This window comes from Chenopodium album, chromosome 25, assembly GCF_948465745.1.
Source record: "Chenopodium album chromosome 25, dcCheAlbu1.1, whole genome shotgun sequence".
Lineage (NCBI taxonomy): Eukaryota > Viridiplantae > Streptophyta > Magnoliopsida > Caryophyllales > Amaranthaceae > Chenopodium > Chenopodium album.
In genome coordinates this window covers 8,785,656-8,810,126 of record NC_137858.1, presented here as the reverse complement: position 1 = coordinate 8,810,126, position 24,471 = coordinate 8,785,656, and the positions used below count along the sequence as shown (strand labels likewise).

Sequence of the window (24,471 nt, the reverse complement as noted above, 5' to 3'; positions counted from 1 at the left end):
TCTGAGCCATTTAATAGTATACTACGCACTTTCGCAGTACAGTATGCATTTTTAGACAGCAGATAACATGATGCATTGATATCAAGAGTTCGTTTAGTTATGCTAGGGTTTCTAATTCTGCCATTAGAGTTGGTGTGTATTATTAACGGAGCAGACATAGCAGGCTGTTGCTTCATACTTATGTTGCGACAGCAGCTTTGTTTGTTCTAGTTTTGGTACCAGTCTGATTGTGGTGGTGCGCTGTCTGGTTGGAGGCAGTGGCAGGCCTGATGTTTTCAAAGCTCTCATTTGTTGTGTGATATAGATGAGCCATTTATGAACATAGTTTATAATTTGATTGTTTTGGAAAATTATAAGGCTAGAAAATTATTAAAATGTATAAACAAAATCATTAGAATTATTCAGCTAATGATTCGGACCAAAATATTTTTTTTTTTTTGAGCTTAACAGTTGGTTCATGCTAACCATGCGCACAGAAGACTCATGAACTGTGAATGTCTTCAAATTAACAATGTTCACTTACCCAAATAGTGGTAGTATATATACTGCATATCTCAACCATGTTTCGAAAATTATCAAACATCTAATTTTGAGCAACCTTGAATGGATAAGAAAGACAAGATTGTGTTGTTATGTTGGTCTTTTATTAAAAACATTTGAAACAAAACTTTCTCGTGTTTTTTCATAGCAATACATATCAATTAATTCATCCTTGAAGTCATTGATCCAACTTTGAGTTAATAATTCGTCTCTCCTAAACTAGCACTCCATATACCCTTTTCGCGCATTTATGTTGCAAGCTTGCAACTTTCACCAGCGTGCTACAAACAGCTCCCATAAGCATACCTATTCTATATACTACACCAACAAGGGATTGCAGCATACCCTAATCATATGGATCCTTGTAGGGAGAAATATGTACATAGTTATACTCTAGCCTTAAAAATCACAAATTCCAAATCCTTTGTTTCACTAATTTCTACCAATCACGTGTCACTTCTCAATTCTCACCATTAGTTGACATAGTTCATACTCCATGTTAGTATTATGGTCACAACATTTTTACAAGGCTCTATTCACTTCACTTTAGAGGGGGAAAAAAAAAGCCTAGTAAAAATTGAAGTACTTAATTAAAGGGCATGTTAACTTCAGCTTAATTTCAGTTCACTTCATTCTAGTTCATCTTCAATCAGTTCAGTTCAACTCCAATCAGTTCAGTTCAGTTCAGCTTCTAATTTTATGCTCTCATAAAATATTCATTTCAGCTTTATTTAGTTCAATTCAGTTTAGTTTAGCTCCAATCAGTTCAATTCAGTTCAGTTCAGTTCAGCTTAGTAAAAGTGATCAGATCCTAAGTTTAGTGAAAACAATATAATGTCATCAAAATTAAGTTTCAATTAGAAAATATCAATAAACTTCAAAGAAAAAACATAATATTTAATCATTTTAAAAAAAAAATTCAATTCAATCATTTTTGTTTAGCAATAACAATTCAATGCAAATAAAAATAAAAATTCAATTTAGGCCCCGTTCTCTTCACCTTATTTTTGCTGAACTGAAATTATTTTTACTTACTGATTCCATGTTATATTTCTTCTTTGAATTTACTGATTTTTACTGAACTTAAATTATTTTTACTGAACTAAACTTAGGCCTGTTCTCATTGACTGAACTCAACTGAACTGAACTGAACTGAACTGAAATGAATATTTTATAAGAGAAGGAAATTAGGAGCTGAACTGAACTGAATTGAGCTGAACTGAACTGAACTGAACTAAACTCAGCTGAACTGAACTGAACTAAACTCAGCTGAACTGAACTGAACTGAATTTCAACGTAAGAGAACATGCCTATTTTACTGAACTGAACTTATTTTTACTTAACTGAAATTATTTTTACTTAATATTATTTTTTTAAGGTGAAGAGAACAGGGCCTTAATCATTTTAGTTTAGCAATAACAATTCAATTCAAATAAAAAATAATTTCCCTCAAAAAAAAAAAAATTCAATCAAACAAAAATATTTTAAGTTTTGTAAAACATAAGGCGAAGAGAGTTGGTCGGACTTTCTATGTTTATAAATTACGGAGCACTAAAAGTTAATGGTAAATAAATCCCTTAAGATTTGGAGACTTTCTATATTTATAAATTGCTAAAAATTAATGGTATATAAATCCGATCCCTTAAGATTTGGAATCAACTAATTAGTCAAGAACTCAATCCTTTCTCTAATTTTTGGAAATCACACTTTTTTTTTTTTTTTTGAAAGAAGAAATCACACTTTTAACATAATGTGAAAGTATAAATTTGATATTTTTTTAATTTGGAAATTAAAGGATTTTATATATTTATACAAGATCTTACAAGAAATCTTTTAAAAATAAAAATCTCTACTAGAAAAAAATACTTACAATTAAGCCAAAAAATAAAAGATAAGTACACTAAACTTGCTACGTGTCAAATAATGATTGGACAAACCTCGTCATATTTTATCACAAATTAATTATTTTTTTTTTTTTTTGAAAGATCACAATTTAATTAATTAATACGAAGATACATCCATAAGCCTATACGTACAGATACATTAAAGGCGTAGATAATTCTTAAAAATAAATATAAATTCTCCACGAATCACTACCCAATCAAAACATGCCACGTCAAAATTCTGACCTCTAAGAAACCAAGTTACACGCACAAAAATGCAAAAAATAAAAATAAAAATAAAAAAAATAAAAATAAAATAAAATAATAACAAAAAGCTTCTCTCTCAACAGAAAGTTTACACGTGATTATTACATTTTTGTCCTACTTTCTCTCTCCTCCACTTCTATTTCTCTCTCTTATAAACCTGCAAAAAATACTCACACTGAACTCACAACTTAGAAAGAGTTTTTTTGAGGAGAGAGAAAAATTTGGGGGAAAAAATGGCGATTTCTAGGGTTTCATTCTTCCTTGTTTCTCTCTTAGCTGTGTTCGCTTCGATCTATGCTTCTGAATCTACCGATTCATCTGCATCAGATGCTAAGGAGTTTGTTCTTACTCTCGATCACACTAATTTCTCTGAAACTGTCGCTAAACATGATTTCATTGTCGTTGAATTCTACGCTCCTTGGTATGATTTTTGATCTTAATTTTATGATTTTTGTTAATTTATTTATTGTAATTGTTTATAGTTTTTGATGATTTGTTGTTGTTGTTTTGTGATTTGCGATTTATTGATGATTGTTGTGGATTATGAAAGGGATGTTGAATGTTTGTTTTTTCTGTGATTTGATTGCTTTTTGTGAGCAACTTGGAGGAATTTGCGTGATCACTGATCGGATAGTTATTTTGAGTGTTAATTATAGTTTTGCAAGGTTTAATCATCAGTGATGGCATTGAGATCTGTTTTAAATTATTGTTGTAGGAATTTGTTGAATTTGATTGGTAATTTTTCAGAATGTTGGATCTATAATGTGTTATTGTGAAGGTGGCATTATTATTTTGTCTGATGAATTTGGTACTACTTTTAATTGGTATAGATTGATGTTGATTGTTGATCTAGTTTTTATTGGTAAAAATCAAAATTGTTCAATATGATTTTTGTTATTTAGGCGAAGAAAGCAAGGTCAAAGTTGCATATGAAGTGTTAAAAGTTAAAATTTTGTGGATTTATTTTTTAATTTATGAAATAGTAAAAAGTCAAGTTTAAGAAGCTGACTGGATTGCTAATATTTTGATGCAATATAATAACTGTTGTCCTGTAACTCCTGTTGGGAGTCATATGATTTTTTTTCATTCATTATAATAGAATGGAACTTTTTGTTTGCAAGACATTACTGATGTCGGGTAATTAAGGGAATGTATCTGCATTGACACCTTCCGGTTTATAGTTTATCCATTTCTCATCATTTGCATTTCCTGATTTGGTACAACTTGAATGGTTGATTATGTTTTTCGTTTAGTTGCGTATTTAGTCGAGAATTTCCTGTCATGGCTAATTTGATCATGATCTCTTTCTTACAGGTGCGGACATTGTAAGAGTCTAGCTCCTGAGGTAATTGTGGTTCCTTGTTTTGATTTTAACAATAGAGGCATTATATTGTTTTGAATTGTTTAGTTATCTAATTGCAATGCATGGATTGAACAATGTCGTTTGAATTGTGTATTCTTTGGCTGACTTGTGATTTTTTTTTTTTCCAGGATTGAACAATGTCGTTTGAATTGTGTATTCTTTGGCTGACTTGTGATTTTTTTTTTTTCCATCAAACTTGTAGTATGAGAAGGCTGCATCCTTGTTGAGCAGTCACGACCCTCCAATTGTTTTGGCAAAGGTTGATGCCAATGAGGACTCGAACAAGGAGCTTGCTTCTGAATATGATGTTAAGGGTTACCCTACACTGAAGATTGTGAGGAATGGTGGGAAACACATTCAAGAGTACAAGGGTCCAAGGGAAGCTGAAGGAATTGTTGAGTATTTGAAAAAGCAAAGCGGTCCTGCATCTGTTGAGATTAAATCTGCTGATGATGCTACCACTCTTATTGGGGAAAAAGTTGCTATTGTGAGTTGTAGTTCTTCCCCTTATGTTCTAATTTCTGTTTTTGTTTTTGTGTTTAGCTATTCATAAATTTCGTCGACTTCAGGTTGGGATATTCCCAGAACTCTCTGGTGAGGAGTACACTAGCTTCCAAGCCTTGGCTGAGAAGTTGCGCTCTGACTACGAGTTTGGTCACACTACTGATGCGAAGCTCCTACCAAGGGGTGAGTCATCTGTGAAGAAGCCCACCCTTAGGTTGTTCAAGCCTTTTGACGAGCTTGTGGTTGACACTCAGGTATAGCAAGTTACTCATATCAAATTTCTTGCAAAATAGCAGGTTTTTACAGTAGTTTCGTGAGCTGATGAAACCTTGTGATAATATGTAGGATTTTAATGCGGAAGCTCTGGAGAAGTTTGTTGAAGAATCCAGTATTCCTACTGTGACTATCTTCAGCAAGGACCCAGCACACCATCCCTATGTTATTAAGTTTTTTAACTCTCCCAATGCCAAGGTATATATGTTTTTTCTTCTGTACAAACTTGATGGAGTTGTCCTTGACTTGTTTGGTAATGAGTCACCATATGTTTGGTCATAACTACTACCTCCGTTTCATGTTTTTTGCAACTTTGCAATAATTTATATCTCACAAATAATGCTCAAAGTTGCAAAAAACATGAAACGGAGGTAGTAAATTTTATGGTGGCTGTGACCATCTTAAGTAGCACATAGAACATTGATTCTTATATGCACATGTGGAGTGTGCAATTTTGCGTAAATATCTGATTGTGTTTAAACTAACAACAGTAAATTTAGTTAAGAAACCCTTTTTTTTTTTTAAAGTTAATTATCAAGTATGGACTGAGTTGGATCTTTGTCTTTGCTGTTAGGCACTGTCGCCTCTGTTTAGATTTGATGCTTATGTATTGTATGTCTGTGGATCTTCTATTGCTTTATTTTTAACTCTCGTCTTAAGCTGTGTGGAGATGTCATGTAATTGAGGTTTATTAGTAGTTGTTTATGTCATTGTAGTGTCAGATTCGTCATTTGAATGTTTACTGAATGACATTTTAGTTTTGCTTCTGTATAATCTCTCTACCATAATTGTAGTCTAACTGGGGGTATGTTTTCCATCACCTTTCTCCTCATGGGTCAGTGCCACAAGTGCACTTGATTGTGCAGGCGGACTAAGTGTTTGCCATGTTGAAATTTTGACTAATTTTTCTTCTGTGCTACTGTTATCCTGTTATTTTCACGACTTCACCTTCTGTTGATTTCTCCTCATTGTTCTATGGCTTATTAAGGTTGTTTTGAATTGGATCAGGCCTTGTTGTTCATGAACTTCAGCATTGATTTTGATTCATACAAGTCAAAGTATGAACAAGTTGCCAAAGAATACAAATCAAAGGGTATTAGCTTTTTGTTGGGAGACCTTGATGCCAGTTCTGGAGCACTCCAGGTAGATTAAATTTTCTGTATTTTCTAGCTAATTTTGTGCTATCATTGTCATTAACATTATGTATTAACTGGTGTCAATGTTTTTGTTCAGTATTTTGGACTTAAAGAGGACCAAGTACCTCTCATTATTGTCCAGACCAATGATGGGAAGAAATACGTTAAAGATAAAGTGGAGGCTGATCAAATTGTATCATGGATCCAAGATTACAGCGTAATTTATTTTTTATGCATTTTCATTTTCATTTTTTTTTTTTTTTTTGGCCATAGTTTAAGTTTTTCTAGTAAAAGTTATTTATGCGTGAATAAGTTAATTAACTGGACAATGATGTGATATTTCAGGAAGGCAAGGTGGCTGCACACAGGAAGTCAGAACCCATCCCTGAAACCAACGATGAACCTGTTAAGGTGGTTGTTGCTGACACCCTTCAAGATATAGTTTTCAACTCTGGCAAAAATGGTAAGGATAATTGGTGTCCTTTGTTACCTTACTGAGGCCCATATTTATACTTACATGTATTTATTATTTTTAATTACTACAGTTTTTTTGGAGTTCTATGCACCCTGGTGTGGACATTGCCAAAAGTTGGCTCCGATCTTGGATGAAGTTGCTGTTTCTTTTGAAAATGATAAAGATATTGTCATTGCCAAGCTTGTAAGAATCTCTCCTTGTCACTTAAAGAACTTTCCCTTTTGCATCTTAGGAAAACTTCTTTCTGTTCTAAACTTTACAATCATTATTAAGTTCGTGCCTATGCTGTTTTGAATGTGTAATGTGCATACACATTCTAGTAACAAGACCTTATTCTCTACCAGATGATGGCTTGTCATCATTTGAGTTTGACATGAGCCATTTTTGTGCCTCCTAAACTTTTGATTTTACAATAAATCTACTTCGTAATTGGCAAGTTTTGTCATATTTACGAGTCTTAGAGAATATCTTAGATTAGTTAAAGCTAATTTGAGCCTGATGAATGCAGGATGCAACTGCAAATGATCTCCCAGATGACACCTTTGATGTCAAAGGTTACCCAACTTTGTATTTTAGAACAGCAAGCGGGAATGTTCTATCATATGATGGAGACAGGACCAAGGAAGAAATCATTGATTTTATTCAAAAGAACAGGGACCCAGCTGCTAAGCAATCTTCTATTGAGGAAACTTCATCTGAGCAAACTACATCTAAGGACGAGTTGTAATTTAGGTAAAATTTTTGCTGTCTCATTTTGATTTCAATAAATGGTGGGAAAAGTTTACAAATGAATGCAGAGGGACTAGTTATGCTATCAACTTCCACTGTATTCAAAGATCATCGCCTTTTTAATTCATCAAGAAAATTTGTTTATCACTCTAAAAATTGATTTAATTGGAATGTTTTCATATTGTTTAGTAGTTGAAACTCATTTTGACAAATTATTATGTGGAATGAGCTTTTTGACCTCCAAAGTCTAATAATTTTACGACAGTACTCCTTGAAAGTTTGAGGTTCATTTTGCATTAGAATGTTTTTTGTTGATACAGTTATCAACATTGTTTCTATATGCATTATTATGGACATGTGGCTAACTTTCAGATGCTAAGAACCTTTTGTTTTTTCCTTTCTACAGGAAAAAGGGTCTTAAGATGGTGGAATTCATGGACAGAAACTTAATTTATACCACAGGACGTCCATCGATTAGCTATATGTTAGATTCGCGACAGAAGCTAGTGTGGTGGTCTGCCCCGGCTTTTGCCATCTTCCTGATTATCCTTATCTTTCTTGTTACTTTGTATCATGCACTCTCTTTCTCTCTCTCTTTTCTTTAATAAATTTAAGGCCTTGCTTTGTGGCTTTTTAGATCTGACGATTTTGGATGTAGTTTAATTAGTCAAGGTGTATCGTCGAGATCTGAAGTTGCCATGGATTTTTGATTGGAAGAATGTTTGTTAGTTAACTTCATTTTGCTGGCCCATTCTCACTCTTGAGAGTTTTCAATCTTAAGTCACTTGATAAACATGTCTATTGTGGGTTTTCAATATCTCAAGGCTTGTTGAAGGAAGAATAGAATGTTTATGCTCTCTTTCTCTTTCAGTAGAGAAATATTAGCTCAAGAGCTGACAATGCTGTCACAGACCATAATTGGCAGCGTTATCGAATCAATTAGGGGCTTGACTATGTGATTTTGAGGTCATGTGTCCGAACCCTTATCCTTTATTTCAATACCGAAGAACAATTGTATAATGAACTCGAGGTTATGTGTTCCCAATAACCAATGTAGAATTTACAGTACTATTTAGAAAATCATAAAAGAGCGTCGATATTCATAAACGATTCTTCCTTGTAAATCACAATGCCTAATCAAACCATTCAGCATAAATGGGTTTGGGTTAAAAGACTGACTTGTATAATCGACTTCAAAATTAACACCAGCTTGAAATCAGCTTATAGTACAAAACTACAATGTACGGAGTACATTGCAATAAAATGAGACCTGAACTGAAACTGATCTACTGAGTAGAAAGTTTTGAGTTCCTTGATCTAAGCTCATTTGAAGTCCTTTACTTCTTGCAACAACTTTCCTAGCTATACTTTTCTCGACTTATTGTCCTGTGTGAGTTGTGTCTACTATACACTCAAGCGTACCATTTATCTCGTACATGTATATTCACAATTTCGCTTATTTATTCGCAAATGAATATTCCAGATTCTCAAAAATGGCCAATGACTCAAGAGTTTATACAAAGTAGTATACATGGGATTTTACATGTATGATGGAAATTGTCCCTGAATTGGATTTTGAACTTAATCTTGGAGGGAACATTTTGCCATGAGTCTGATACATAATGGTTAATTGTTTGTATCAAATTACAGAATATATCACTTTTTATCTAATTTATTTGATGTATTTATGATGGCTAAAACACTTACAAATAAAATTTTGGCACTAAGGTTGAGATTAATTGATGATCAAGATTTCCCTCAAGCCAATCTATGCCTGTAGTATTGATCTTAATACCCTTTAAAACAATATCGAGTAATAAAAAATGCGTAAAGAATTGTTTCTATAAAAATTTACATTTGCTCATATGTACCATTACTAAAGATCCATCAAAACATGTAAATCAAAATTTCTTTGAAACATTGCTGGAATTCTTAACAGCGCGATTCTAAAAGTCCAAGACTCCAAGGCTCAATGGCTCATAGCCTCATACAAGCAATATATGAGAATAAATCATCTAACACTAATACGTGCAATTGTAACAAAGGGATTCATGACTCAACTTTAAAGTAAGGTAGCCGAAGAAGCCTAAGGATACCTTCACAGATCAGCTGATCAGGCTACTATAAGTCTGTAATTGATCTCGTTACTCAAATCTATACTATCAAGTATAAGGTTACTTATCAAAAAGAGGGTAAGAAGATTCGAAACAAATCATCTATTTAAACAAAGTTTTCGTTAGGTTCTTCTATCAAACTGGCTAAGAGGGTGCAACATTTTTTTAATTTCATAAACTATGCCTAAATTAAGATAGATTTATTCACATTACAAGTTCATCTTGGATATTTCAACAAATTTCTCTATTTCATAGCTAATTTTATTGGTTTTGATAAACATATTCTTGGGCCTCAACCATCAGCTTAAGCTTTTGGTTGAATTGGTCCACTAACATGGTATCAGAGCCAGCGTGACACAGAGGTCACGGGTTCGAATCTCATCCACCCCCACTTCCAAGTGGAATATTAAGCGCTGGGTATGAGGAGGGCCCATGTTGCATCCACACTTCTAGCCCAAACGGGCTCTCGTGTGAGGGGGCGTGATAAACATATTCTTGGGCCTCAACCATCAGCTTAAGCTTTTGGTTGAATTGGTCCACTAACAGGTTTCATCTTCATTGGAATTATTGCTGGTGTAATCTTCACGATGATCAGCAATAATCTTTATAATTTCTTCCTTGGAAATATTATTGTCATTTGCTGCTAAAAAGTTGCTTTTTTTATTAATTTCTTCATTTTCAGAACTTGTACTTGGTGTAGCTTTGAAGACACGAGGTTGCAACTTCTTCAAATCCGATAATCTTACTGGTTTTAGCAAGAATTCCTCTGCTCCTTCTTCTAAACACCTATTCAAAGTTTATTGCAACAATTTTTATTATTACGGAGTACTTTGCTCGTTCATGTAACATTGTAACATATACACAAATGGTCTCTATTTCGCAAAACTAGTTAAATACGAAGGAGTTGAAAATTAATAAGTTGCACAATGACGATGATGTATGATACAAGTAATTATAGATAGTATTTCCTATTGAAGTTTATAAGTTTCATATATAGGTATACTTGATTGAGTAACAAGAATCTTTCTAAACAAGTAATTAATTTTTTATATTTATCTAAACTGAACTTTTTTTTTTTTTTCCATGGTCTTCCTAATATAACCTACTTTTTACCTACTTTATTTATTACTACGCAGAAGAGATTAAAAAGAAAAATCCTTACTCTCACGGAGTCTAATTATTAAACCATATTAGGCCCTATTTCGAGTTTTACTAATTACAATTAATTGCACTATATCGTCTATATGTACTAATTAAAATTATTTCTGATTAAATAATTATGATTTTTAAGCTAAGTGGGCCCTAATTTATTAATCAATAACTAAGAGTAAAGGTCTGTTCTCATTGACTGAACTCAGTTGAACTGAACTAAACTGAATTTATTAGAGCTGAGCTGAACTGAAATGAATATTTTATAAGAGAAGGAAATTAGGAGCTAAAGTGAGCTGAAGTGAACTGAATTGAACTAAACTTATTAGAGCTGAACTGAACTGAACTGAAAATAATTGTACGAGAACAGGTCTTAAGTGATTTATTTGTATAGTGGACAAGATTTTCTTACAAATTCAGATCATATGGTGCCCTTATACTACGGGGGATATATTAATCACCATCCATGTGGATGGGAATCTTTTGCTAATTTTTATTTTTTAATATTGACATATCTTTATAAATCAAATATAATTAAAACTTTCTAATCTTTCCCTTGTACTCCTCTGGATTTTGTTCCAATTTTTTATAGCCACTATGATTTTCAATAATGAAATGTTCAAATGTACATTGTTTTGAAAGATATCTAAAAGTATTAAATTAACGAACTTTGAAAAACGAAAATCTTTAAGCATATTGTTTTCTTGATATAGACGAAAAAGTTTAATTAAACAAAATCAAGTCATTAGGCTATTTTTAGTAAAAGAAAAGTCATGATGAAATACTACTTAGGACACCATGTAAAACGAATACTAATTGTAGCAATCAAATAAGCATCACCTAGATACTAAGAAAAGTCTAAATCACAAGAGTACTATAAAGATATCTTTAATTTTTATATACTCTATAATGCTATTAAATAAAGTATAAAATTCTTGGTAAAACATCATTTTCGAGTGAATCCTTGATATCAAATTACATATGTCTAGTTTGTATTATATTTGGTCAATTTGGATATTAAGAATAATGGTGCTTCTACATTTTTTTTCAAATGCAATTTTAAAAAATATATTATTGTAACATAATTAAATATACAATGGTCATTAAAGATTGAATAAAATACACATTGTATCGTACTATCATGACATCTTAGAGGATCTCTTTTTTAAGAGATATACCTTAAATTCTTTTTCAAAACAAATTGTGTAATTTACAATCACGTACAACAACAATAATGTAGACCATACTTGATCAATTCCGAAATCTCGGGTACCCTTTTAAGACTTCATATCACATATACATACTTGTATCATTACATTGAAATTTTAAAAGTTGTAATTAGGTAGATTCACCAAAAAAAAAGTAAATCTAATGAAGTGAATAAAATAATATACTTTATAAGATTGCAATATACAAATAAATGGGAACAAGGTTGGGCCATTAGATAATAATCAAAGATCCTACAGCTCACACGAATTGCATCTTTTCAATCAAACCAATAATAATAATGTAACATCACATTTTGACTTAATATTTTTAAGGGGGACAAAATATGCACCAAGATTCTTTAAGATTTTCCCATATCATATAAAGATAACTTGGGATCTCAATTATGTTATTTAGTTAACGTCTAAGTATTACTTATTTTTCAACGCAAATTTATAAAGATTTTTACTTTAATTTTTGAAAGAATAATATATTTTTCCAATTAAAGAAAAAGAGAATAGTCTATTTTTAGAAAAAGGTGAGAAAAAGAGATGAGCTTACATGTGAATTCTTGAAGGAACATTCTCAGAAGACATCACAACCACTGGTACATCTTTCCAGGAGGATTCCTGCCAATTTGAATGAAATTTCCCGGAATTATTACCCTTTTTTGGATTTAAATTGATAAAAGTACTAATGACAACCAAATTCGTATTTGCTGATTATTAGCCATGATAATGAATTTACGTACAATTTGATAGTAAAGGTAATGCTTATTGTAAGTTAGTAACGCATTCTTATCTATCCTAACCTTTTATTTATATACTCGTAGTGATTCATTCTCATTACCAACATTTGATACCCCTTACCAAATGAGCCGTAATAGTGCTAACAAATCAATGAGATTTTATATTTTAAAAAATTATAATACTTATACAAAGTTGCTAAGGAAATATATATTGAGTTTAGAGTAAAACCTTGACTCTTTTAAGTAGATCATAACCAGTTATTCCTGGCATAGAATAGTCTGTCATTATCAAGTTCACTCTTGTTCCTTGTCCCTGCTTAAGAAATTGAGGATATCATATTAAAACATGCAATTAATTTGACGGTTTTACAAAACATGTTGTAATCTTCGAAAATAATAGATTAATCATCTCGGGTTTCAATTCATAAGATATCAAAATGAAGCTCTCCCAAATAACCAAATAAGTAAACAAAAAGTTTAATTTAAGTGGATCATGCACAAGGTACAAACAGTAATTAATATCATGAAAATTATTAATGGTTCGGGTTTTCAGTAAGTCTAGCTAGTAGCAACATTACCTTACATGACCCAACTTCGACTTATTTTCATGTATTAGAACGAAGTTTCGTAAAATGTATATTTTAGGTTCTTACCCTACCAATGAACTTTTTTCATACAATTAGTAACCATATAGAAGTATATACTTGTTCATTTAAGGAAATAGCATCTCATTACGCCAAAATGTGTTATTACTACAATTAGAAACTTGATAATGAAGTCTTAAGCATATACTATTATGTCATTACGATACGTATAGATATGCACAACACTAATTTAAGATGCTTAAAACTTTGGTTAACCATAATCTCATTCTAAATTATTTTAAAATAACTTTTATAACAATCTTATCATAAACAATAAAATTTACAGTAATAATTCAATGAGGTCTAAAATATGAAAAATAATTTAAGTTAGAACATTAGTTGACATAGTACGAGTACCTGAATTTATGAAAGTGTAATTGGTAGTAGCTTACAGTTATGTGCGCATATATATAAATGCACTCAAATTAAATTTTCTACATTCACAATTCATTAATTTGGAAATAAATACTGCTTGTACCAAGAACTATTATATTTTTTTCAAAATATTAAGTAATACGAAAAAGTCTAATCACATCGATTACTAGTTCAAATTACAGTACTATCAACGTGACTATATACATCAATTCTGAACCAAAGATTAAGAAGAAATTAATCAAAGGCTCACCGACGAGTAACATTTATGATCTCTTTAGTTTTTTAAATTATAATTAGTGAATTAGGTGCATGCATTATTATCACTTTTGAAACCAATTGAAGTTGTTCAGATCTAGTAGTACAAGAAGCTTTTGGTGCCAACTTTCTCTCCTTTTTTAATTCTTTAGAATCAAAATAATATAAAATTACTTAACAGATCTTTGCTTAAAATCAAAAGCAATCCAAATATACACTTTTCTAAGAAAATATATTCTTTCCCTCTATATACGATAGAGTATAATATGACATGATATGATATGAGACTCTGGCTGGCCTAACCGTGTGTTCCGCCTTGTACGACGGCCACAAGGTATTGGCCAGCCAAGCCGAAAAAAAAAACTAGAGGAAGAGAAAGACTCACTTGGTGGTGGTGATGAACATTATCAGGTAATGGAAGAGAAGGACAAATCATGGAAACTTCAACATCATCATTACCATCATGATGATGATCATTAACATGATCATGATGATGATCATCATCATCATGAACATGACTATCATCATCAATAACTGGGTTATGACAATTCACCAAGCCCAAGTACTCCAAAGCCTTATCCCCAGATTCAACGCAAGTCACTACACATTTAATAACAGAAAAATATCATTCAGAATTCCGAAATTAATAGTCACGTTGATAGAGTAATTTGACATATGACAACTAATTTCGGACAGAACGATACATACCATGGTAGGAAGAGATAGTAAGGAGTTTCTCTAACATTTTACGTTCGATGATACTATCATCAACCGCTAATACATGAAAATGTTCTTCTCTAATATGATTATTTTCTTCATTTTTCGGAATTAAAATTTGGGTTTTTGCTTCCATTTTTTCTTGAAAAAAATGGAAAATGAACAATATAAATTTTTTAGGTAGAGAAATATTGAAATAATAGAGAGAATTAGAGATCCAAAATATATAATGTTGTAATGAAGAATGAGAATGTAAAACTTGGGTTTGTCCACTTGTATATATATAGTACAAGAGAAGCAAAAAAAGGAAGGTAAAAAAAATAAATATATATTTTGTAAATTAATTTTAAAATATTCAAAAATGATGTTGAAAAAAAAAAAGAAAAAAAAAAAAAGAAAAATGTTTGCCGTAGGTGATACTAAAGGGAGTAAGAGAAAGAGTTGGGGAAGATCTGTGAATAGATTCTGCCGTTCACACGTCGGTACAACTCACTGAGTTTAGTGGGGTCAATAGGGTCCACTTTTATATTGTCTCTCTCATTACCATTTTCTAATTATATGTGTGCAGTGGCATGCAATTTTTTTTACCTTTCTTTTACTATAGTATACACTATTAACCTAGTATAGTAGTAAATGTTTGTTTCGTGTTTGGGTAGAGATGGCAATGGATCGGATGAATTGAATCGTGTAATTGTGTGAGGTATGACATGATGCAACATAGTATGATCGTGTAATTGGGCATGAGGTATGAGAATGGAGGGGTTATGTGTGTATGTTTAAACTTTAAAGGCGAGAAGGGAAGATGGGTCGAAGTTGTTGCTAAGGTAGAGACTTGACATTTGCAAAAATTGTTAATTTTAATCTAATAGTCTAAATTACAAAGCTAGTTAGAAATTAATGAGGGTTTTTTATCTTAATTACTTGTAAAACTTAATCGGATTTGAAGCACTAAATAAAAACCAACATTCTTTGTATAAATAATTAAAAGAAGGCTACATACATAATTACACAAATAACTAGTTAGCTAGTACAAGCTCAACTACTCGTTAACAAGTATGTGAGTTGGACTGCAAATAACACTGTAAAAGAGTAGCTTGTGTTAACACATTATAAAACAACACAACATATCACATTTCAAACCCAATAGGTTATATCTAGTCAAGACCCAGATATAAAAAGGACATAAACTAGGTTAATATGACATACCAACTGTATATAACATAACGTACGTCTAGAATTTTAGAAATGGTTAGATGTACTCATCGCCATATTTTATTTTATTTTTTTGATGCAAGTACTCATCGCCATATCATCATCAGATCATATCATTTAAAATTTACACATATGTACACAAAAAAAAATCTTCTTGTGATCAAATATTAGGTTATGTATACATGGTAAAGTTGCTGATTTGGGAAAGATGAATAAAATATTACACCTTGTAAAAATCGTGAGAATAAGATAATCGAGATTCTAGAGACAATATAATATAATAAATGTTGATCATTAAGGATCCCAGAGTTGATTTAGGGGAGGATTACGTTGATGACTTATAGTAAAGTATAGATTAAAATGAACAGTAAAAAAATTGTAAAGAAGATCTTCAAGTCAAAGAAAGATAGTAGTATGGTATCAAAGTGTAATCATGTTACTCGTGCTATATCACCCTTCTTTATCTTTTTTATTTATACTGTTTGTCTTCACATGTGCTTTTTTTTTTTTTTTTACCCTTTCTTCTTTGCAGTAGTATCCGAGCTAATCAACACAAATGCTTTCATGTAACCTCTGGCTTCTTAACTATTCTTCTTATTTTCGGATTTTTTTTTTTTTTTTTTTTTTTTTTTTTTTTTATAAATTTATTATTATTTTTGTATTGATGGCTAGATTTATCCATGAACCATAATAGTTAATAGAGCAATATTAATCCATGGTACTTAAATTTGAAGGTAATTTAAATTTCATTTATCCAACAATAATCGATGCATAGAAGAATTAATAGTAAGTAGATAAAATATTATATATTTAGTTAGTCGCTGCGCATTTAGGGCATGTTCATATTTACTGAGCTGAACTAAACTGATTGAAACGAATATTTTATGAGAAAAGGAAATTAGGAACCACACTGCATTGAATTGATTGGAGCTGAACTAAACTGAAATTAAGCTGAAGTACCCTTAGTCATTTATACAAAACTATAATAAACAAATTGGGTAATTATTTTGTATCAAGTACAACCAGTTGTATGGTGAATATAGGATTAACATGCAGAAGATTCATTTAGGTGTTTTCTCCTATCATTAATTACAGTTATTTTTCGATCAAGGTGAAAATGAAACGTTGAATTTTATTAATGTAAATCAAGCAGCTATGAGAAGATCCTTTGAGAGAAGGAGATCGGATGTACATATCCCATTTCGATCTCAATATCCTATAGCATACAAATCATATATTATCAATATATGGATAGAGATGTGTACATATAATTAGAAGGAAAAAAAAGATGCAATGAAGATTGAGATATTGCGTGCCATTCCAAATGGATATCATATCATGCGTCCAAGATTTTGAAGGACCACAAATGTTTCGTCAAAGGATATGTATATTTTAAAGATATAAAATCTTGGGTAGTTGAGGCCTACTAATACATACATTCAATTCATTTTATTATTAGCCCCATATCTATTTTAGCCATATATATCCATATTTTGTGTGTATTTTTGGTTAGAGATAACATGGTGTAATTAAGATAAATCTAACTATTAACATGCAATTAATTAGTTGTACAATCTAAAAATGAACGGTTCAGCATCAATTTTAATTTTGAAAGAGATTCGAGATAATATATGCATGTTACATACTTCTATACTAAGGGGGAAAATTCAAAAAAAAAAAAAAAAAAACTAAGGGGGAAAAATATCATAATTAATGGATCCTATGCATAGTAGCCACTACTAAGTGTTGGTCTTTATATGGTAAATTTGATCGTGGAAGTCGATTTCAAATCATGTTAATTGTTTTTACCCTTGTAGAAGGAATGCATGTCAAACTATGATGCAAGTTGATTTTTTAGTTTTATTCTCATTTTTCTAATGGTGGATATAATTTAAGGTGACATTAAAATTAATATAAAATTATTTTTGATAGAGATGTGTTCATATATAGTTGATTTTGGAAATGAATAAAGAAATATAAAATTGCTTATAATTTGAGAATATTTTTAAATAGAGAAGGCCATAAGTGTAATAATGTAGATAAGATTTAAATTTTAGGTTACGACTTACGAGTGTTACCAATCAAAAATCTGCTCGTATTCTTTATACGAAGTGTACATTATTTTGGGCCTGTTTATTTCAGCTTAATTTCAGTTCAGCTTCAATCAGTTCAATTCAATTCAACTCCAATCAGTTCATTTTAGTTCAGTTCAGCTCCTAATTTCTTTCTCTCATAAAATATCCGGTTCAGTTCAGTTCAGTTCAGCTCCAATTAGTTCAGTTCACTTCAGCTCAGATCAATAAATGTAAACAGGCCCTTAATAGATGTGGTTTTGATATAGTAAGGTTCACTTCAAATTTAAATTGTATTTAATGATGTTGAATTAAGGCTATATGCTCTACTCATCTTATTTTTCTTCTTTAGGATAAGCAAGTTCATATATATAGGATTAGTTTTGGAAAGGTATGTTCTAATAAGGGTTGATAAGGCTATTCATAATTTCATATTCAAAGTAGAACTTTAATGAGTTCAAATAAATTCAGGTAATTAACTTAAGAAAAATGATAAACATATCCCTAAGGGCTATAAGAAGCTAAAAAAGGAAAGATTAAATATAAATTAACATTAATTACACCGATTTGTGCGTGTTTTTGTATGTCATGAATTCCCAACTTGATTCCATTTTAGGAAGTATAAATATTAAAGAATATTGCATACATACCCCTTCGTTTTTAAAAGTGCTTTATTAAGACTTTTGCACTATTCACCCGACCCACTTTGACCCACTTCAATAATAATTTATTAACAATCAATTGTTATATAATTTATACTTTTTTAATAATTAAAGATATTAATTAATTGTTAAATTTTTACATCGGCATATACATGTCTATTAAAAATAGAGCACTTAAATAGAAATAGAAAGGGAGTATAAGTAATAAATAGAACATTGCAAATAAGTAGATAGAACACAAATTACATTTAAGTAGAAGATTAAAAAGATTGTTTGCTTTTTTGTTTTTTGTTATTAACTTTTTTTTTTAATTTTTTTTTTTTGGTGAGACATTGTGTATAAGTTGAAGAATGCAAATAACAGTTTTTACATGGGTGGTGCACCCAAATGTATTGTATAATCTAAAATGCATGATGGTATGATTTTAATTTTGTGACCTATCTCTAACCGACCTAACATCCTAGCCATTTGTAATACTCCATATATTTTTTTTATTGTTTAGCTTGAATGTCTTTATTTATTTATTTTGATAAATTGAATTTCTAGTTTTACTCCTATTGTTTTATTTGGAATGTAATTGAACCCATATATCTTGAGATTTAGAATGTTTTATCTTTATTTTTAGCGATGTGTTGTTTTCACATACTTCATTCTCTTGAACATAATTTTCAATTGCAAGGGTCCACTTAGATTTGGCGTGTCACATGAATAAGAAAATTCTTATCTTCTTTTTCATTCTTACTCCAACATAAGACTTTTTCTACAGTTTTTTTTAAGGGAGAGGAGATGGTTGCTCGAGTTGTAAAGTACTAGTTTGATTGTTAATCTACAATGTGGAAAATAAGTACGTAGTGTACGTTACTAGTGTATCACTTGCAAACTTGATCGTATCATGTCAACTAGCATGCTAGCTAAGTCATAAGCTAGCTAGAAGCCTAGAACTATATGCGTATCATCTACTCCCTCCATAACACACACAAACATAAAACACGGAACAAATATTAATTGATTTTGTGTGCTATTTTACTTTGATTTTTCATTTATTCTCCACTTCTGTACTTAATCGCGTGTCTCGCAAACACTCGACATTTTAACAAAGGTATGAACTACTCTGTATAAAATTCTTAAATATTAAAATAATTATTACTCTGGATAGCGTACAAGGTATCAAACTATTAAATCGTGAAGTTCATTCCTTCATGTTAGTTAAAGATATATTGCTTTATTATTATTAGCCTTGTAAAGTAGATATATAATTAAATTAATTACAACAAATTACACCACAACTTTAAAAGATGGAGCAAATATAAATTTGGTTCTATAAAAAACAAGAATAAAAATGTACTTGAGACAAGGTTCACACGTTGAGAGGCAGAATAATAACACTCGAAATTAAGGGCTTTATAGAAAGAAAGATTAAATGGGACCACGTAAAAAAAAATGAAATATTCAGGGAATCGAACAATTTGCATTTTAGCTAGCAACTGTGAAGGAGACATGTAATGAGTAAAGATTGGTAATAAAAAGGACCCACTAAAATATTTTGAAAATTATGTGACCTTGCTCGATCAATTTTCGACACCACTACGGTTAATCTATCTGTCTCCTTTCAAGGTGTCTATTTTAACAAAGTATGTTGGATAAAGAAATTTCATAATACGTACTACTTCGTTTTTTTTTATATTTTTGATGATATATCTATTTAAATGACTTAATACTAGCATATACTTGTATATAAATTGATGCTAAAATAAATAATACGGAGAAAAATGTATAATGTATTAGTTCCGTAAGTGTATACTTGTAGCATGTTAACTTGTTTAGTTAAATTATATATTAACATTAGTCTGATATTGTCATGCATGGATGCTTTTTTCTATTGTTTCTGTTTTTAATATTATTGTATACATCTTTTTGAAAAGCTAAAAATACACAAAGGTAGGATAGCCATATCTCACAAAGAGACTAATTAAACCCTACCTTAGCTTGTTTAAAGAAAGAAAATTAGAAAACTTGCTACATAAACGCATCATTAATATCTTTTGGTGTTTAGAGAGCCACAAAGACGAGGTGAAAATCTATCCCAGAATCTCCTAAGAACGGGAGGTAAGATCTAACCACTTCAGCTACTTCTCACACATCATCAATATCTTGATAGACTTGATTTATATGATGACCTTAATTGACTTTGTAGGGTAAATTAGAAAACATGACAAGAATTAATTAATCTTTAATTTTAAGATTGCTTTATGCCCCTAACAATTACTTAACACTGTCATAAGAAGATGGATTTTCCACATACATTAAGTCTGGCCACCCTAAAAATATTAACAATAAGTAATTTATCTCCTTTAATAAAAATGTTGGTGTTTTTGATTGGGAGTATCTATTGTTTGGCTATGTCATGCATGCATGATACTTACATACATATAGCCCATCATCTTGATTTGGATTAATGTTTTTGGTGCCTTGGAAACATAGAACTGGCCTTAGCTTGAGACTAAGGTCTTGGGAATTCCCTTCAATACTACTCGTATCTACTTTAATAAAGGATCGATTTACTGATGAGAGGTCTCATTCCGGTAGTAATATTGACTAGATGATCGGTCACATACCTTGATGCACAATCAATTGAAGTTATTGATGTCCTCAGATATCTGAATACACGTACAACATATTCATACCCCTAGACAACGTACAAATCAACAATCAAACCTGAAATCACTAAACAACAGTTGCTACATACTTCAATCCAATTTAAGATTTTGTATCAGTCAAGTAATAAATAAATTAAATGTGTGCAATGTCAAATCTATGTAATGCAGTATATATCTACAATAATGCAAATAAGTGAAGTAACATTTATAAATATCACATGCATTTCTGCCAAAAGCTGCGGATGTATGTATAAATTACCCAAATATTAACTTGAATGCCGTTATTCAGCCGACATGTATATTTACCTTCATTTCAACTTCAATTTCACATTCAACAAATTAAAATCAAACTATATATTATAAGTACTTCGTATATAAACTCATATAGTATATATATTTTTGATATTATTACTGACATTATTGCTTCAACTATACGTTTGTGCACAAGTTGAGTGCACGATTTATTAAATATATTTGCCCAAGATTATGTGAAGTATTAGTTAGAGTTAGTAATTAGGGATTGGATAATAATCGATCAAGATTATGAATTGACACATGAATCAAACCAAAAAGATTACAATTACCAAATTAAGGATTAGGACAATCTAAAATGTGTCTTGTTCATGGAGGGACCATACTATACTAGGATTAATTATTGTCTTTAATTAATTAGAACTTTACTATATGTAGTTATTTTTTTCATTTGATAGATAACCTACCTAGCTCAAGTAGTCCAATATTTATTAATTGGTTTCGGTTAAATGATTGTTACACTTTTCCTAATTGATTCATATGCATGCATGTGATCATATTCAACACTTCAAACTAATACTATGATTATGAAATAACTAAGTTTTAATATATGTTGATGTCATTTAGATATGACTATACATATATTGTTAATAGGTGATTAAAACTCAAGTGACTTCAAATTTGTATTAATCATTCATCAATTCAATGGTGAGACAATTGACTTTTTGGTAGACTTTTGGCTTTTTGGTGTTTTTTAATTAGGCCATGTCATTTGACAACCGATGAACGAGCTGAAATTGATAAGGTAGTAAGCTAATATTAAAAGGTACTTGCATATTTTTGTATCGTTTGACAAAATGAGCAAACATTGTAGGGCAAGAAGATGAATTAATACTCCATAAGCATGTAATTAACACATACTAGATTGCAAAAATAAATCTATTAATAAAAGACAAATTGCTTCATTAACTTTATGACCGAGTACTTCCTCTATCCACAAGTATCAGTCAAATTGTTCAAATTTCACACACCATACGTATAATACATAAAATAACGTAATGTCAATAAATATATCATTGTTTATAAAACCTAACTTGTTGGCTCATTTTCATACTTTTCCTGTCACTCAATCTTCATAACGCATAAACTAAAAACCAATCACAAAAGACAATAATTATAAGTAAATTTAAAACGTGTTTTTTTTGTGCATAGGGAGTATTCCGTACAAGTGATCATATAATATACAGTGCTGCATCTTACATGTAAATATACCCCTCCTTTATACGGCAATCACCTTAACTCCAAGACCAGAAAAGGCTAAGAGGATCTTAGACATGTTGCCTAGCCTAGAGGCCTTAGATCAAGGTCCAATTCAAAGATATGAAAATGATCGAAATTATAAAGTTTCAATGTACTTTGTATGTTCATGTGTATTGTGTACGAGAATTATTGCATAAGATATTGCATCATCCCATATCATTTTTTTCAATCCATATTTCTTATAAACAAGTTCTAGACCAACAAATTAAATGGTTAAAAATAATAGATTAAAGATGATTTTCTTTCAAGCAGGAAAGATACAACATCAAAGTTAGCTTGTTTCAAATTTATGCTAATGTACTCAATCTCTAAGATAAGAAATGTTCTCTTAGGTTTTTAAGACATGATAGATGATTGGTTATAGTGCATAATATATTGCTACTTTGTCACAAGCAGAGGTTGGTGGTTCATATTACCAATTGATGCAACTAATCATTTTCTCTTCCTAGGGCTTGTTTTGATTGATTGAATTGAGCTAAATTGAGCTGAACTGAACTGAACTTATTACAGCTGAAGTGAACTGAACTGAATATTTTATGAGAGAATAAAATGAAGAACTGAACTTATTGGAGCTGAAATAAACTGAACTGAAAATAATCTGAAGAGATTAGACCCTTAATCATGCTGCAAGACTATAAAATATGTTTAAAAAATAATTTTTTTTTTTTAAAAAAAAAAAAAAAAAAAAAAAAAAAGACTACAAAATATGTTAACAGAAATGGACTTAAATATATGAGCCCAAACTCAAAGGGCTCAAAATGTATACATAATGGGCTAACTTAATTGCTTCATGAATCTGCTCCAAAATTTTGAAAATTCTAGAAAAAGAACACATTCTACGATTTTCCACATAACCCACTAGATCACTAGAATTCTCTCGTCATTTCTTTAAGATATCATTCTTTAGTAACTCACGAACTTTCAAGACTTCACTTTACCACACTTTCGTACAACTATAAATACACAACTTTCACTAGCAAACTCATTGCAAAATTGATTCAAAGCAACCAAAACAAATAACCACACGTCCACAAACAACATTATTTTACTACGTTTACTTCGTTACACCAAACACGCTAAATTGTTGATATAGCAAAAATGCGCGCACTAAAATATTTATTGTTATCCCTTGCATTACTCCTTATGTTACACACATTACAGGGGTCGGCCACCATTTTACCATGGGGTGACCGACCCCCTAGTTTATTATCAGAGTTATGGCCGGAAAGGGTAGACCCTTTCCGGATCCTAGAGGAAATACCCTTTTCGGCCCTCGATAGGGACTTGGACCCTATAATATCGTCCCCTGCTAGGGTCGATTGGAAGGAGACCCCGGAAGGCCATGTTATAGCCATGGACGTTCCGGGGCTAAATAAGGAAGATATAAAGATAGAAGTGGAGGAAAACCGGGTGTTACGAGTAAGTGGGGAGAGGAAGAGGGAGGAAGAGAAGAAAGGCGATCATTGGCATCGTACTGAGAGGTGTTACGGTAAGTTTTGGAGGAAATTCCGGGTACCGGAAAATGTTGACATGGATAGTGTAAAGGCTAAGCTTGACAATGGAGTTTTGACTATAAATTTGGCGAAGTTGTCACCTGATAAAATTAAAGGGCCTAGAACTGTTAGTGTTGAAGGAGGTGACAATGAGACTCCTAAAATTAGCAACCAGAAACAAGAGCTGTAATGTGGGAGCATGAATATTGCTAGTGTGATCCAATGCTTTAAACTTGTGTAATGGGTTGCATGTTGTATGTGTGTCAATAATAAAAGTATGTACCGGTTTCAAATACAGTAAAATAATATAGAGCTTATTTTAGTATTTTTGTGTATTTTTTTTATATATTATTATTATTATTATTATTATTATTTATTATTATTATTATTATTATTATTATTATTATTATTATTATTATTATTAT

The 24,471-nt window shown here is 31.0% G+C and overlaps 3 protein-coding genes across 3 annotated transcripts; 2 read left to right on the top strand and 1 right to left on the bottom strand.

The window, feature by feature from the left end:
- The first annotated feature begins 2,851 nt into the window (after window positions 1-2,851).
- Window positions 2,852-7,921, top strand: LOC145615476 (protein disulfide-isomerase-like). Its single transcript, XM_081670550.1, has 11 exons — window positions 2,852-3,111; window positions 4,005-4,035; window positions 4,256-4,540; window positions 4,623-4,811; window positions 4,903-5,028; window positions 5,839-5,973; window positions 6,064-6,183; window positions 6,312-6,429; window positions 6,512-6,624; window positions 6,950-7,173; window positions 7,577-7,921. Exons 1-10 carry the CDS (start codon window positions 2,924-2,926, stop codon window positions 7,166-7,168), a joined length of 1,524 nt encoding a protein of 507 aa, XP_081526676.1. The 5' UTR covers window positions 2,852-2,923; the 3' UTR covers window positions 7,169-7,173; window positions 7,577-7,921.
- A 321-nt stretch (window positions 7,922-8,242) lies between these two features.
- Window positions 8,243-14,537, bottom strand: LOC145613603 (uncharacterized). Its single transcript, XM_081668701.1, has 6 exons — window positions 14,370-14,537; window positions 14,047-14,261; window positions 12,617-12,700; window positions 12,201-12,268; window positions 9,829-10,070; window positions 8,243-8,361 (listed from the first exon to the last, which is right to left on the bottom strand). Exons 1-6 carry the CDS (start codon window positions 14,512-14,514, stop codon window positions 8,243-8,245), a joined length of 873 nt encoding a protein of 290 aa, XP_081524827.1. The 5' UTR covers window positions 14,515-14,537.
- A 9,114-nt stretch (window positions 14,538-23,651) lies between these two features.
- Window positions 23,652-24,236, top strand: LOC145615569 (22.0 kDa class IV heat shock protein-like). The gene has a single exon (XM_081670643.1). It carries the CDS (start codon window positions 23,652-23,654, stop codon window positions 24,234-24,236), a length of 585 nt encoding a protein of 194 aa, XP_081526769.1.
- Window positions 24,237-24,471: the final 235 nt, after the last annotated feature.

Excerpts from the sequence above, each read along its gene's own strand:
- LOC145615569 (XM_081670643.1), top strand. The coding sequence starts at position 23,652 with ATGCGCGCACTAAAATATTTATTGTTATCCCTTGCATTACTCCTTATG.
- LOC145613603 (XM_081668701.1), bottom strand. The coding sequence starts at position 14,514 with ATGGAAGCAAAAACCCAAATTTTAATTCCGAAAAATGAAGAAAATAAT. Across the intron at positions 12,701-14,046 it reads ATGTTCATCACCACCACCAA|GGACAAGGAACAAGAGTGAA; the intron begins GTGAGTCTTTCT and ends TTTCTTAAGCAG. Across the intron at positions 12,269-12,616 it reads ATCTACTTAAAAGAGTCAAG|GAATCCTCCTGGAAAGATGT; the intron begins GTTTTACTCTAA and ends TCAAATTGGCAG.
- LOC145615476 (XM_081670550.1), top strand. The coding sequence starts at position 2,924 with ATGGCGATTTCTAGGGTTTCATTCTTCCTTGTTTCTCTCTTAGCTGTG. Across the intron at positions 5,029-5,838 it reads TTAACTCTCCCAATGCCAAG|GCCTTGTTGTTCATGAACTT; the intron begins GTATATATGTTT and ends GAATTGGATCAG. Across the intron at positions 6,184-6,311 it reads CATGGATCCAAGATTACAGC|GAAGGCAAGGTGGCTGCACA; the intron begins GTAATTTATTTT and ends GTGATATTTCAG.